Source organism: Vigna unguiculata, chromosome 1 (assembly GCF_004118075.2).
Source record: "Vigna unguiculata cultivar IT97K-499-35 chromosome 1, ASM411807v1, whole genome shotgun sequence".
Taxonomy (NCBI): Eukaryota; Viridiplantae; Streptophyta; class Magnoliopsida; order Fabales; family Fabaceae; genus Vigna; species Vigna unguiculata.
The window spans coordinates 39,349,240-39,366,253 of NC_040279.1; the positions used below are offsets into that span (position 1 = coordinate 39,349,240).

At 30.6% G+C, this 17,014-nt stretch overlaps 2 protein-coding genes across 3 annotated transcripts; both read right to left on the reverse strand.

The window, feature by feature from the left end:
* Positions 1-1,071: 1,071 nt before the first annotated feature.
* On the reverse strand, positions 1,072-3,095 carry LOC114183201 (tropinone reductase homolog At5g06060-like). The gene is made up of 5 exons (XM_028070130.1): positions 2,914-3,095; positions 2,554-2,761; positions 1,706-1,922; positions 1,499-1,605; positions 1,072-1,414 (listed from the first exon to the last, which is right to left on the reverse strand). Exons 1-5 carry the CDS (start codon positions 3,000-3,002, stop codon positions 1,220-1,222), a joined length of 816 nt encoding a protein of 271 aa, XP_027925931.1. The 5' UTR covers positions 3,003-3,095; the 3' UTR covers positions 1,072-1,219.
* A 2,576-nt stretch (positions 3,096-5,671) lies between these two features.
* Positions 5,672-6,933, reverse strand: LOC114195077 (probable transcriptional regulator RABBIT EARS). 2 transcript variants are annotated; one of them, XM_028085481.1, is made up of 2 exons: positions 6,409-6,933; positions 5,672-6,314 (listed from the first exon to the last, which is right to left on the reverse strand). In XM_028085481.1, exons 1-2 carry the CDS (start codon positions 6,725-6,727, stop codon positions 5,875-5,877), a joined length of 759 nt encoding a protein of 252 aa, XP_027941282.1. In that variant the 5' UTR covers positions 6,728-6,933; the 3' UTR covers positions 5,672-5,874. The 2 variants fall into 2 exon arrangements, with proteins under 2 accessions (XP_027941282.1, XP_027941275.1); XM_028085474.1 differs by having other exon boundaries at positions 5,672-6,320; positions 6,409-6,924.
* Positions 6,934-17,014: the final 10,081 nt, after the last annotated feature.

Consider the following 17,014-nt stretch of genomic DNA (forward strand, 5'->3'; position numbering starts at 1 on the left):
TGTAGTGTTTGAATTGTTTAAATCGTTTGACACATTTTCATTTTAATATTAACTCAAATATTATCATAAAATACGTTTAAAATGTCAAATAAACTTAACAAAAATTGGTAAGAATGATTAAATTCACGCATTGTTAAAGATGAAAGACTAAATTGGTATAAAGTTTCGAGAAGAGAGACTTATTTAAAAAAAAACATATTTAATACAAAAAGAATGTATGTTTGTATTAAAATTTGTTAGGGTGTTTGCTTTTAACTCAATATGTTTTTCTCTTTTTTTGGAAGAAAGAAAAGTGAATCAACAAGTGATTGAGTCCAGTAATGATGAATTTGTGTAGCTCAAGCTCAAGCACGTGGATAAAATATAATCTTAATTATTCTGTTTAGAAGAAAAAAAATTTGTTGGAATGATATTTTGGCTTCTCAAAGAGATTACTCTTGCATAATGTTTTTGTTGAAAGAAGATTAAGGGAGAAAAAGAAAAGGTTTTTCTTTTCTAAAAAAAATTAGTTTGATTCAAAGTTTAGAACGAAACTGAATGGAAATATAAAGGTTGCCATCCGAATTTTTGAGAGATTTGTAACATTTGAAGCAATTTAAAGAAATCATATTTATATTAAATTATGAAATATGAAAATAAATAAATTTTTAAAATTTTGTTTCCTTTCTTCTCATCAATCAATTAAATAATAAAATAGTTACTTTTCTTTTACATATACATTTTCTCATATACTTTTTGTTATAGTAATTTCTGTATATTGTAAAATTTATAAATTGTTTTACTTATTTGCAATATATATTTGTATGTGTTTGCAAACCATTATTTCAAAGATGTTTTATATCATTAACTTTTTTTCTTTGTATATACTTTATATAGTTTTATTTATCACATCAATAAAATAACTTTTAAACTTTCACTCATTCCTCTCTATTTTATAGTCTTTTTTTTTCTTCGGTAACTTCATTCTCTATTTTAATATAATCTGATTGGATCTGGCTTTAGCGTTATTTTTATTTTTTCAAATATCAAATAAATAGTAAGATATGGTAAGTATATTAAAAATAAAAAATATTTCCCTTAAATATAATTATGTAATTAATAATATTATAAACTCTCTACATATATATTACATAAAATATATTGATCATAGGTGGTCCAAAACTCAAGCAATCACTTTCTTCGCATAATCTAACAATAATAAAAATCATCCATTTTTCTTTCAATTAATTCTCATGCTGGGCTGAAATCCATACACAGTAAATCCTCCATCAACACAAATAACTTGTCCAGTAATGTAAGAAGCTGCTGGCAAGCAAAGGAAAGTCACCAAAGATGACACTTCATGTGCTTCTGCAATTCGCTTTATTGGCGTTCGAGATATTATCTCGTTAACAATTTCCTTATTTGCAAGCAACTTCCAGATATATGATAACAATTAGCACCCAAGATTAAGAAGATAATGTTATTTGAATGAATGAAATCAAACATAGAGCACTACCTGCGTATGAATTGATGTGTTGGTATACCAGGGTGCAACACTGTTGCTCCTTATATTGTCATTCGCCCATTCACAAGCAAGATATCTAGAAAGCTGATCAATTGCAGCTGAAGAAAACATCGTGTTGAATCTATTTCGTCAATATATTTCAAAATAGTTTGTAATCTATGTCAGAGCCCGAGATGACATAATTACACATTAACCCACCTTTATTTGCTGCATAAATGGCTCCAGAAGCTGCACTTGTCTGACCTGCAACAGAGGAAATGAACACAATACTTCCATTGCCAGATGCTTTAAGAAGAGGATATGCAAGTTGGCTCAGATGGTATGCAGAGTCCAAGTTAATTGCCATCAATTTTGAATAATCTTCACTACTATACTCTATTGTTGGTTTCCTCACAGTTGTTCCCACATTGTTTACCTAAGCTCACAAGATGTTCATAGAGACAAAACTTGTTATGTTTCAACTATTAACTGTATTGTGCAGATACTAATGCTACCTACTGCATGGTTCAAACAACAAGAAGAAAGTCTCAATTAGGCAAAATATACAAAATCACTTGCAAATTGAGTGCATATACGTATACCACAGGAAAAGGATGAAGAACAAACACTTATAAACTGGGTGTTTTACCAGGATGTTACTAAAATTCATGATAGCATCATGCAATAGTTCTTCACACCATAATTGTAATACAAGAGATCAATATCTGGTATATTATCACATACTCTAATATTACATTTATAGTACTATAGCAAGGGATTTCCTGTATTCACACATTTGGTTAATCAGAATCGTTGGATGAAGATGCAACAACTCAAATTTCGTCTTGCCAAATCCAATTTTAAGATATTTATTTGAAATGTAACCATTTTATCTTCATCCAACAGTTCCTTTTTCATGAATGCGCGAATGTTAGAGATCGATTTCATGTCAGGGATGACTTTTTATAAAGCGGAACACAAAGATTATTCTAAATTACTTCAAACGCAAATACAAGACAAAATATTTCAATTTCCAAATATACAAACAAAAAAGAAGAAACGCTCACAAGTATGTTGAGCTTGCCGTTGAAGGCAGAGTCCACTTGCTTAATGAGGTTCTCTCTTTGGGCTGGGGAAGTCACATCACAAACCGACCCAGAAACTAAAAACCCTTTCTCTTTCCATTCCTTCAAGCGTGCATTCAGCTCCTCTTCATTCCTGGAACAAGTGTACACCGTGGCACCAAACTCCGCCAGTTCCTCCACCACAGCATGCCTGAATCAACCGTGAAACCAGATCACACCCAGAAAGAAAAAAAAAAAAACAGCTTGAAAAATAACTTTTTTAACAAACCCCGGATTCAAGAAACCCAATTCACTTCATGCATGATGCAACAAACAGAATAAAAACATAAACGATAAAAGAACCCGATTCCACGTGTGCCTCCAGTAACGAGAGCAGTGATTCCCTTAAGTGACCATCTTGAACCTCTGCTACTACCCTCTGGGTTCGCCATTGTTGTTTGCTTTTGCTTAAGTTTTTACCTTTTTGTGAATCGTGATCATGGAGATCGAGACCGCGTATATTTACCATCATCTTATGTCAAATTTACAAGAAAAGGGTCATCTTTATCTGAAAACGTGTACGTTTTTGATTGGGCACATAGATTTGGTTGTGGTGATGGCGTCTTTCTTTTTTTTTTTGGGCCCAATAACTTTTCTTCCCATACCCATATGGGCCGAATAACATAAAGTTTGAGTTTGAGTTTGAGTCACAAAACTAATCCGAAGAGATTTGACTTATTTATGTGAACTTGAAATAATAATTTTTGTTAACAATAATTTGAAGTTAATGAATTTTCAGGGAAATCATGTGGCAGAATCACATGAGTAGGTTTAGGTAGCTAGAAAATTAGAAAAGCTATTGTAGTCACGGAGGAGATGGATTGCATTTTAGAATTGTCATCACGTGCATGCAGATTGTAGAAGCCCCTATTCTTCCTTCCTTTTGTCAAATTGAAAGAAGAATTTTATATTTGAAAGGTTTGAATTTGTAGATGGAAGAGTAAAGGAGAGAATGAGGTCGTGAAGTGTCATTTGTCAAATCGTCTTTCACAACCAATGAATAGATTAATTATACGACGAAATGTCTGTGTAGTTGTTTTCAGTGGCAGAAGCTAGAAACAATCCTAATGCATAGTCACACACGTGCTAGGTACCTACAATTACAATTCCAATCTCTATAGACACTCTTAAACTTCATCAGTATATAGCAATTAGCTATACAAAATACTATCACTACACTTTGCATACATCGAAGCACCCTAAATAAAGTAAACAAACTTGCTAAAGTGGGGAACATGTATCAATCTCAATTCCCACAATAAATACACCAAATAAAAACAGAAACACACACATCATCATCCCCATGTGACCTCTCTCTGCTGCATGCATATACATCTTTACACTTTAATTCAAACATAAGATTCAGCCAGATATCAGGCCTTGCCAAAACCAAAATCCTGCATTAATTAACCATTGCCAATGTAACCTTTTAGAATTGAATTATGTAATGTTATTTAATCAACAACTGCGATTAGTTTATTAACTTTCACAGTATAGACTGTTATTCATTTGTACGTTAATATAATTTTCCTGAAGTAAATTTTGAGTTGGAAATGTTTATTGTTCTAACTTTTAAACAAGAGTTAAACTTCTGCATAAGAAAAGTGGTCCTGAGTATATTTAGCAGAAGTGTAGATGTACAATTATAATAAGCTTGTGCTTGATTTAAGTTGCTATGGAAAACTTACTTTTCTTGATTAATCTGTCTTTTGAGCGAATGTTGAATGTTATGAATGAAAATATGTGTAAATATATATATATATATATATATATATATATATATATATATATATATATATATATATATATATGTTAGTCCATAATGGGAAAGCAAACATGGTGAAAAGGGTATATTGGTGGAATTCCCCCTTGATCGTAGACAGAAATGCATTGGTTCTGTGTGTATGTTGCTCTTGGCAGACTGCAAAGAACATGAAGTCAAATAAAAGCGATATTTCATAAAATTTCCTTAGAAAGAAAGGTTGAAAAGAAGAGACTGTGACGTCCCCGTGTATTCTGGAGGAACGGTCGGTGTCACAATAAGGTGGCTAACACTGTTTTTAAGTTACTACAGGGAGCAGAAGAGTCTCGGGCTTCCAAATATTTGAAAGATAAGAAGTGGACATTTTTAGGGATAACTATAACTAACATGGATATATATAATACACATCACACCAAGAGTAAAAACAATGACATGCTAATAAGGCCAATGATGTGATATCCTTTCCCTCTCTCTGCCAAACTAAATTAATATTTCGCTGTGGTTTTTGTGTTAATATTCAATTTCCGTGTGGTTGGTTGGTTTTTTGGAAGTGTTTGTAGGAAAAAGCATGTGGAAAGCAACTGAACCATTTGGAATTTATGGGAATGATGAGGTGAAGTGGTAAGTGGGTGAGCGATCACTTGTAATGATCCGTGTAAAAAGGTTATTCATAATTTTGTGCAGGTTTGTGTGCATGTGACCACTGTTAGTTCCCTGGAATATATGTAGCTGAAGTGACTTCTAATTGTCAGTTACTGTCAGTTCTTCCCCCACTTTAATTATTACCTTACACTTCAATTTTCCTCTCCTTTGATTCCTCTCACCACAAATAAATCACACTCTACTGTTCCTATAAAATAAACTTCTAACAAATTACTGTTTTTCTTGAAAAGAAAGAAACAACTTTGTCTGTATTTGCATTGTCCCTTCTTTTTGAAACCCTAGCACATAACATGTTTTTGTTTGTTGCTCAAATCTAACTATCACATTTGAGATGGTGAAATTTACATATATTGTTGAAGGTACTATAGTGTTTGTATTTTTCAACATCTGTCCTTTGCTTTCAAATGATGAACTGCATGCAGTACTAACCAAACTAATAATTCAAGAAAAATCTTATTCTCATTCACACCTTTTCACAATAATTTTATTCTTTTCATCACATGGAAGTTTTATCTTACACTTCTTTCTCCTTTTTTATATACTGCGAAAATGTGAAAACAACCATTACGCGTAAATTTTATGCTCGTAAGAGAAAGGTTGAAACATCAACATGTTCAAAAGAGAAGAAGAAAAAAGAAAAGATAGTAACATGCAACTAGATATAACATTAGTATTCAAATTAACATCTCATGAACATAAACCTAAGAATTCTACTGAAGGTGGCTTTAGGTTAGGCGAGGAAGGTTCTGGCCTATTTTCTATGAACCTCTAATAGGAAAGGGGAAAGATAAAGGTAAAGACTGACATTCCATTACAACTTCTTCTGTTTGTCTTATATACTAAATAACTTTCTGTGGCTTCCCCAGCCTGAGTTCAAGATCTAAGTCTTCCATTCCGGGCTTGAGTCCAAGTACAAATTCTGCAGAATGAAAAGTTAGGTGTCTATCACTTGAACATGGCTTGTGGAAGACAGGCAAAGGAAGCATAGAAGTCTTTGATCTTTTATAACTGATAGCTTCGTCCCCATATGATTCAATTGGTAACTTTTGCCCAAACACTGAACTTTGTCCCACAGACAAACTTGTTTCAACATAATCATTGCAACCCGAACCTTTTAAAAACTGTTCCCTTCCATTCACTGGAGACCCTTTTGGTTCTGAATCAGAAGAACCCATGTGGTGATGCCCCCAGCTAATTGAAGACATGGTAGGCTGATGATAACAATTTTCTTGAGTGGATATAGTTGAGGGCCTAGAAGATGAGGCTTTGCTTGCTGCAACTGAACCTGAAAGGTTAGAGTAATTATACAAGGCAACAATATCTAGGTGAGAGAAGCTCCATCTCTTGAGAAAATTGAGCACTTGGTGACTTACAATCATTTTTGTTGTGAAGATGTTGAAGAGATTCATTATGGTGACTAAGGCTTTGTTTGAGCCTAGCCCTGTCCCTCCTGTGAACATTCATGTGTCCCCCTAGAGCCTGAGCAGACCTAAACTCTCTTTTACAGAAATTACAGGAGTAAGATCTTGGAGGCCATATGCACCCACCAAGTATCCTAGCAGCATCTTCTGCAAAAGCTCGTTCCTCCCATGATGAGTTGGTGTTGGTGTTGCGGGCTCCAAATGGTTGCTGAATATGTGAGTTCAAGATTTGTTTTCTCTTGAACCACAACAAGTACTGAGAATCCTCCATGTTTATCAGCAGCAAGGAAAATTAAAACCTGTTGGGAGATGATAAGAATGAGAGTGATGAGAAAGAGGTGTGGTGGAAGAAGCTTTATATAAAGAGAAAATTAAAGGATGGCTAGGGAGGGAATTGAATATGAATAGTTTAGGGTTGCATGTCCTGGTTATTATTATATTTGAAAGCAACCTAAGAATCTATGGGGGAAGAGAAAAAGGTTATCTGAAAAGGTCTTGTTATAAGCCCTGTGTCTTGCCTTTAGTACTGAAGCTTTTCTGTTGTTTTTTTGCTTGGTTTACTTGCAACACAGTCTTGGGAGGGTCCCATTTATGCAACTGTCTAGCATCATATTTGATTCACACGGATGATGGAGATAACGGTTATGAGAGTAAGAAAATACATTTAAACTGTTTCTCTGAAGCTTCCACCAAACCCATATGCATGGTAATACTGTTACACTGTCCAGTGTTCTCATTATAACTTCTACTATGTAGCACGCACACAAAGTACCACTCATTTAAACTCGTGTCTAGTATTTCTGTTCCACTATAGTAACTACTTTATTCATTACACCATGTCCCTCACCACAATAAAGAATACAAATTGCATGTGAGGAACAAACAAAATCTCCATAAAACAATTCGTACATGTTGTAGGTATATAGGTTGTTTTTCTTACACCAAAAGAAAAAGGTTATAAATAAAAGAAATTATCTTCGTAACACTTTAAATGCTATATATATACCAATATCAATTCCATAAATCGACGTGCATGGAAACTCCACCAACAGAAAAGGGCAACTAATTACTTTTGAGTTATTGCTAAAGCTCAGAAAAATACAGTATTTGACAATTTCTTTGAATATTAGTGTTGAATTCATGAAGAAATGATATATTAAGTTTGAGAAGAAGCTATATATAAGAGCCACCGCTTTGTTTGGATTATCTAAACACCCTTTCCTCTTGCATCTGTCTTTCAGAAACACCCAAAGAATCTTTTAGGCTTTTTCTCCCATATCACGTTAAGCTAACAAGTCAAATTAAGAAGTCAAAATAATGATGTATGATTGAGTTTTTTCTCCCTGTCTCTCATTCACACAGTCACACAAGATTGAGACAAACACACGAACTAGTCAATTCAGGGCAGATTAAATTGGTAGCCCAAAGTTGATTCGATTTCACTCAATTCTTCTAAAGTAGTATAAGAAACAACAAATAAAGATTAAAAAAGGAAGCTAATATAAGAAAAAACATTTCTTTATCTTTCAAATGTTGAAACATCTGGGTTTTTATATTAGGTAGTGAATTGGCCTCTTCCAATTATAATGTATATTCAGTGGCTATGTTTTCAAACGAATTATCCGTGTCATCATGCACAGCAAATTGGTATAAACTAATTTTTAGGTTCTTTGTCAGTTTTATTTTTTTAATGTTTAGTGGACTTTGTTGAGGAAGAATATAGTTACCCAGGGCGTATTTATATTAAGAAGGATTTCAATTATTGGTTAGACTAATGAGTGATTGAATTATGCACTCCGAGCCCCACAAGGTAGTGATTGAAATTAATATTATTAGTACCTAATCCTTGTTCTGAAGCAAGAAGTAGTGACTTGTAGAAGTGAGCAAGTGAAGAAGGATGTGCCTAGCTACCATTTGTGCTGCTACCTATGTTTTCATGCTAGTGTTCCTGCACACGTGGATCTGGAAGCCGATTAAGATACGACAACTAAATATATATATATATATATATATATATATATATATATATATATATCATATTATTTGGTATTGAATTTCAACAGCAATACACTGTCGTAATTTATCATGTAATTGCTTTTCCAAAACTTATGATCAATCACGATCAACATATCTGCTATTGCAATAAAGAAAATGGATATCCGTACCAAATCCAGCATGTAAATCAATAACTCACTGAAACTATACATATAAATATATGTATGTTCTTCTGAGTATGCTTCTAAGCAATAAACAAGTTTTAAGAACTTTATGATGGTAATATGATGTGGGTGTTGTGTTGTCCAATTGTGTTCGTCTAGAGCATTAATTTGCGGTTGCATGAAGGTGATTTCGTATACAGGTTTGGTCAAACGAAAAGAAATATGTTGCATTCAGCAGTTGAAAAGACAGTGAAAAGAGATTATATGAACTGGAAAGTTAGCTAATAAAACTTGTAAAGATGGTTGCAGACTATTGATACACTGTAGTAACCCAGATTCAACATGTTTCATGAAGAAGAGAGACAAGAAGAAGCATGAAACAACTATAGTATTTATTGATCAGTATAATCTGCTATACAAAAGTTGAAAAGTTCATTTATGTACACAGCAAAAAATAACATAAAGAGAAAAACCAACTAGCAGATTCTGATATAGTTGTTTGTTATCAATTATTGAAAACTAACTATAGCTAAGATCCCCACAGGGGTGATGATAAAGCTTGTGTGTAAATGTGAGAAACTTTGAGGAAATGTTACTTTGTTTCTTGGATCTCCATGAAATTTAGGGATGATCCAAAATACGCCACGAATCAACGATATTCATTCACTCCAACCCAATTTGAATCGATAAAATTACCATTAGAGAAAAGTATACATGGAAATTATGTTAATTCTAGTTTAACCTTGTGTTTGGATGGAGCATTTCAACAATGTTTAAAAATTAAAATGTTTTGCATTTGAATTGCTTGCAATTGAATTCCATTCATTTTCTAAATAACTTGTTTGGATAAGAAAATAAAAATACCTTACATTTCAATTTCTTGTTTGGAAAAAAAAATTGAATTTATTGTGAGATAAAATTTAATTTTAACAATATTTATTTTAGGTTTAATTATGTTTTGAGTTAATCATAAATTTGGAAACCTGACGATCAAGAAGGGCATGACGACACGGACGGGTCCGACGACCCAGACGGGTCGACGATCTGGTCGGGTCCGACAACCCGGACGGACCTTCCAAACCGTTGGGTCCGTTCGGGTCGTCCGGCTCGTCCGGATAGTTTGACCCATCCGAGTCATCGGGCTCGTCTGTGTCGTCGAGACTGTCTGTGTCGTCGGGCCCGTTTGGATCGTTGGGCTTGACGGTTTGGAAGGGCCCGTCCAGTTCGTCGGGCTCGTTCGGCTCGTCGGACCCGTCCAGGTTGTCGAATCTGATCTGTCTTGGTCGTCGAGCCCGTCTGGGTCGTCATACCCGTTTGACAACTCTACCAGAGAGTCTAGAATGTGAGGTTGAGTGAGAAGAATTTCAAATTTCACCTATTTTGAGGGTATTTGAATTTTTACTAATTTAGCTAATTGAAATCCTTCAAAAAAATGTTTGCATTTGAAATGTTTTTTAATTTTTGTATCCAAACAAAGCATTTCATTACAAAAAAATCTAAATTCTTCAAAAAAAAAAATTGTTTCATTAAAATACTCTATCCAAACACACTCTAACGCTATTCTATGTGTGTGAAAATACTTCAAGAATTTTCTAATGAAATAACATGAATGTGAATATTTTGAAAATTTTTACTAGCTTCAATAGCCTTTAGAAATTGTCATACTTATATATTCATGTGTTTGGATTTGTTTTCTTATTACTATAAATCATCAGCCTTTTAATTGTTCAAAATTACCTGTTTTCTTTATCACATTGATGGCCAAAAATACTTCAAATGTATCATGTTGTTTTATACATTTTTTGGACCCTTACGGTTTAAAATGGCATCCATATTGTTTTATAATTCAATATTTTTCATTTAGTGTTGCCTCAAATTTATTTATCCATCTCTCTCAATTTTGAGTCATGTGTCTTGAAGGCTACTTTTAACACAGATCTTACTCAATTCTTAGTTTGATTTAATTTATAATTTGAATTGAGTGACTTCAAGCATAGAAATTAAGTGTACATATTTTCAGAACATACAATTCAAAGTGAAAGAAAATTAAATTCATAGAATCGTGAGCTTCACCATGGTAATTGGGAAATAAAAAGTTGAAAATCAAAATAAAACAAGTTAATAATATTGGTCGTAAACTTGAATCCAATATTATAGTTGTTGATTGTTTTGGTATTGTAAATTAGTTGTAGTATTTTGGGTCTTGATCTGTTTTAACTTTGCATTGTATGAGTGAGTTTTAGTGGTAGTTTTAATTCAATTGTTCCTCTCTTGTCTTCTAAAAGTAATTTAATCTTACTCTTAACTCTCTCTTTTTCACATCTTTCTATTTGGTTTAGCCATATTTTATGTTTACAATTTTAGTTTGTTTTTAAAATTCTTGAAGTTTTGTTTTGCTTGCTTTGTCATTCTTGATTTTCTTAAATGTTTAGGTTGAAATTTTTCATTTGAGACCTTGAAATATGAAATTGTACTTACAAATAGAGATAGAGTTAAAATTGAGTGATGTACCTATTGTTACTACACCCTAGACATAATAGTATACTAGTTGAGATCAAAATTGCATTTTTTTCTAACTTGTTATTGCTTCCTTGCTCAGTTTATTATCCTCACAAGATTAGATAGCCCACTAAAATAAATGTAAATAGTAGATAGAGATTACAGAATTTAATATTTGATGAGAATCTTCATTAAATCTGCGCATCAGAACAACTCAAATATTATTTGAATCCAAACAAAGCCAAAACTGATAATGAGATGGAAATGATTGTAGTGTGGAAATGTATATATTCACTCTCGTGGATGAAAAAAAAAAATGAGTTCCGTTAAAAGTAGACTTTAAGAATAATTCAACCCCACAACATCAGTTTGTAAGGTGAGGTTTGCACCTTACTTATATATTATGAAATTGTCTTTATCTTTAGTTGATGTGAGACTTTTAACAACTTATATATTATCTCACTTATATATGAAATTGCCTTATCTCTAGTAAATGATCCGGTAGTGGCCCGATAGTGGATGAAACAGAATATTCAAAAAGGTTCACTAAAATAGACTTTAACTTGATTTTAATACTATATTAAAAATAAACTTTAAGTCTAACTCAATCGTAAAAAATCAACTTGTAAAATAAAAATTACGCCTAATTATATATTATAAATTCACCTTTACTTTAATTCACATGCACTCCCGAGATATTTGTAAATTTATTACAGAAAAGAAGAAGGTGGCTGAAGTGAAAGATAAAAGATGAGAATGGTTTCGTGTGAGTAGTGTCTGCATAATAGTTGTTAATTAATTAAGTACAGGAAATTATTTTAGCATGCCTACCTAATTGCAGGGTGTGCAGAGTGAGAGAGAGAGAGAGAGTACTGTGATAGATAAATTTAATAACTGCTTTCCAACAAAATAAAAAGGTGAGTGATGTATGCATGTGTTCAACATTTATTGAACGTGACATGACACTTGCTAATCAACCATGTACCTTTCTTAATTATATTTTATTTTATTAAAAATGTAATGTGTAGAGAGAGAAATAGAGGAGTAATTGGACACAGGAAAGTAGATCATCATGTCAGTTCCAATCCGATTGACGTCAAAAATTCAAATAATATTTTATGTCAAAAAGACAAATGCTGTAAAATATTCCCAACAGAGTCTTTTAAAATCTTGGATAAAATAGTCGCAAAAACTGTACCCAATATACAAAAGCGGCCCAATTGAAAAACTGCGAACAAATCTTTGGGAATGGCTAATTACAGGCCATTTCTTCCTGTTACTTCTTTTTTTTTTCATGTACCTCATAAAATGTATTATCTCAATTTTACCACTCATAAATATATTATAAAATAAATAATAAAATAAAAAAAATTTAATCGGGTGGTCAATCCAAAATATAATGCGGATCTAAAAGTTTATTCCGAATTTTTCAATCTAAAACTTTGATTTTAATGTATTATTGGATTGTCTAATTCAAAATCATTTGGAAATGCATTTTGAATTGATTAATCCAAAATTAAGGTGTCAATTTTTAATTGACGGATTCATAATGTATTTTCAGATCAGGAAAAGAATTCCAGATCGGTCAATTCGGAATCCGCTGGTATACTTCATTTTTTTTTCTTCAATAAATGTCGTGTTTTGTTTTACAGTGAACGTTGTTTTCGTGTTTTTCGGATGGAAAAATAAAGGAAGAGATGGGAGACAAATACCAATTAGGGTTTTTAGAGTGGGATTATTAAAGTTAGGGTGTGCAAGAAGAAAAAATAGAGGTGCGGGAAGAAATGGCCTAATTACACTCCCAATAAAGCATATTATACACTTAGATGCCTTAGAGAAAAAGACTAAAACACAATGACATACATAGATACATTTACAAATTAAGAAAAACGATTGCATTAGTTAATATAATATATTGAACTCCAAGTGTATAGTCCTTTCGTAAAATACAAGAGTTATTAATTTCTTACTTTTTTATAGCTGTAAACTTCCATCATAAACTAAGTCCTTGAAATTGGGTATTTTTGGAAGAAAAAAAAATATAGAAAGGGACTGTACCTAAGAACGAAGGACGTGTGTTTAGCAATTACCCAAATGACTTAGTCAAATGAGGTCAGTAATAAGTGTGCGCCCCAAGAGTGGTTGCTTGGAGCATTGAAAGATGCAATTTGATGGAAATAAAGGTAAGACTTTTAACTATGACCTACTTCATTCAATAAAGCATCCCTTTAAGATAGCAATGGTTGTTGAAACCCACCTTGACCTATGTTAGGGCAACACCTTGGTCCTTCATTTTGACATTCAACAACTTAAAACCAATCAACTACCCACAACAACTCAAGGAACCGGCTCTATCAAATGCTGAAACACCAAATTCTTTAAACTATCTCATTCAAATTTTATTCTTCATTCCATGTATGTGAACATATATCTATTGAAAAGGGTAAATCCTTTAAGTAAATATTAAAATCTTAAGAAATTAATGGATGACACGTGATTCATTCAAAGAAATCCCTCATGAAATTTAAAGCCAAATCATTATTGAAGTCATATCAAATAAAACATGCCCCTTAATTATGGTAAAAGGTAAATATGATAGATAGAAAAAGAGGGTGGTGTTTATTATTTAATCGAACATGTGATACATAATAGACATCAAAGAGTAAAAATAAAAATTCACCGATAAATAACCATTATCAAATTATTAAACGAGTAAATTATAATATATGAGAAAATAAATATTTTATAAGGGAGAGGTCGAGAATATGTATTTAATATTTTATTTTTAGATATTAAATTATTTAAATTTAAAAAATTATAAATTATAAATTATAAATATTTTATATTTAATATTATGTAACATTTTATCCTATATAAATAAAACTAAATAGCCTTTATTTCATTGCATATATATATATATATATATATATATATATATATATATATATATATATATATATATCTCTTATATTTTTTATAATTCTAAAAATATTCAACAGAAGATTATTATATTAAAGTAATAATAATATATAAAAAATAATTTTAAAGATAATCAGGTTATTATGTTAAAAATAAAAATTGAGCATGGAATGTGGTGATGCATGGTTGACATGAACATCGATCGCATCCATGTATGTTGGTTACGTTGTATGCATCCGTATGATGTTTTGTCGATAGTGTACATCTAACTTCATTGCCTCTGCAACCAACACACACCATAGCTCACATTGTCGGAAGGATCGAGAAAAGACAATTTTTCTTTTAATATATATACATAATATGGCATGAAATATGAAAAAATTTGTAAGAGAAATAAATATGAAAAATATGTAAAATTCAGTAAGTTTGTTCTCATCAAATTAGTCTCTATCAATATGTTTGTTTTTCACCTTAAAGGTACAGACATTGTTAAAACATCATGGGCAGAATATTATACTAGTGATTAAGAAAATATTTATTATTAAGAATAAAAATATTTATGAATTATGGGATTGATCTGAAAAGAAAGTTAGAATTAAATAATGGAATTGGGAAAAGCAAGAAGAGTGAGGTTAATAAATATAATAAGATGAGAAAGGTAAAGAAAGTAGGAATATGAAAAGGTGAAAGGTGTTGCTTAGCAGACCTATGATAAAGAGGATTGGTTGGTGTGCCTTGTTGTCATCTTCTCCTTACTCCATCTTTCTTATACTTCTCCAATATCACACATTAAAAAACTCTATCATTAATTCTGCAATTTCTTTTTATAAAATATTTTTGTACTCTTTTATAAAAGAATGTAAAAGTTTTTTTAAGTGTTAGAATTTTTTAAAAGCACTTCAAAGTCCCTCCATGAATTCTCTCTCTTAATTCTAAAGGTAGGTTTTTTATCTATGTTTTTGTTTTCTAATATTGTTCTAATTTGTTGTTTCCTATAATCAGTTTTTAAGTTATTATTATTATTATTATTATTATTATTTAGGAGTAGTAGAATGGGTTAACCTATTTATAGATCACAAACCAGAAAATACAGTATATGAACGGCCACAAGCCAATCCATTTTAATTGATTTTAACATACCACCGATTAATCAGTGGCCAAACCCGATAGATAAATAAGGCGAGTTGATATAGGTTAATGGGTTAAAAATTCTGATTTAATCCACCATTTTTTCTATTGATCGATGGATTGTTTTATCGGATTAAGTCTATTTTGTCACTCTTATTATTATTTACTCTTTTACAAATAAAGTATTTTTTTACTATAATAGTTTTAAGTAATATGGTTTAAACTATCTATAATTATGAGTTAAAAATATAACTCTTGTATATTATATCAAAAAATTATAATGTATTAAAAACTATTTTGACCTCAATTATTTATAGAGTTTTGTACTCAATTAATTATCATAGTTGGACCTATCCGACTCATATTTATAATATTATTATATTTTTAATAAATCAAAAGGTTTAAAAAAATCAAAGATTCAAGTATGAGATCTACATAATATATTAATATTCAAAATAAGAAAAATATAATATATGAAAGATATATTATTTTATACTTCATAAAAACGAAATCAATTTACAATAACATAATCCATTAGTAATATTTATTTGTTATTCTTAGACTTTTAAGAAAATTATAAATATGTCACCACATTTTATAAAAAAGTACTTACTGTATAACCATAAAACCTCTTGAAGATCGACAAATATTTACAAATAGATTTTTTCATTGTGGTGATTCAGAACCAGGTTACATCAGATCAACCCACCTCGGAGATTATTCAGCCAAATCCGATAATAATCTTTTCTTTTGTTAACAAATGTTAATCGTTAGTTTTTGTTATTGAAAGAATTGAACATACAACTTCTCTCACCCTTCTACTTGAACCCATAAAACAAAATTAATCTTGTTTCTTTAAATTGTTAACTGAAAATTCGATCACAACCTTTTGCCAAATACAGTAATAATAATAGTTTATATTGATTTTTAATTTTTTTAATCGAAAATATATTATTTATTTGTTATATTAATATTTTATTGCTATATAATTATTTTGAAATTCCTTGTTCACTGTATAATTTAATTTTACTAAAGATACTGAATTATTACAATTTATTGTTCAACATTTTATGATTAAGAGTAATAATATATCGTAAGTAACGTTGATTGTACATTTGATTATTTCCTGATTGTTCAAGAGGGTAAAACTGTATTTCATTATATCAGGGTAAACTTAGTACTATGATTTGTTTTTCTAAAACGCTTGCAATCATTTAAAATTTCTAAATCTGTAAAATAAGTAACTATAATCGCACAAGTTTTTTAACTTTTCTATAAAAAAAAAACATTGCTTTTTTACCTCTTCTAAAAGATTTACCTGATATTATATATATATATATATATATATATATATATATATATATATATATATATATTTAAATTCCAATTGATTATACCCATAAGAGACTGATATGATGTCAATAAAAAATATATAACTTAAGCTTTATTTTTTATATTAAATATAAAACAGTAGAAAATAATATAACATTATGAAAAGGAAAGACACGCGTGCTTTACGGTATAATCTATAACAATATATAAAAAGTATTTTTCTTTTTGTGTCCACATTTCAAAATACTAATTTTACCCTTTAAATATAATAATTTATTAAATTTTTAAAAATTAACGGTTAACTTTATAAGTTTTTTATAAAATCGGATGTCTTTACTTTTTCTTTTTCTTTTATTTATCAATGGTTATTCTTTCATCTGTTATGATATATTTCACTTTATTTTTAATAAATATAATTTTAATTTATATATTAACTTAATAACATTACAATATTATCACCTACTAATATAATATCTATAACAATATATAAAGGAGATTCTTTTTTGTGTAAATACCAATTT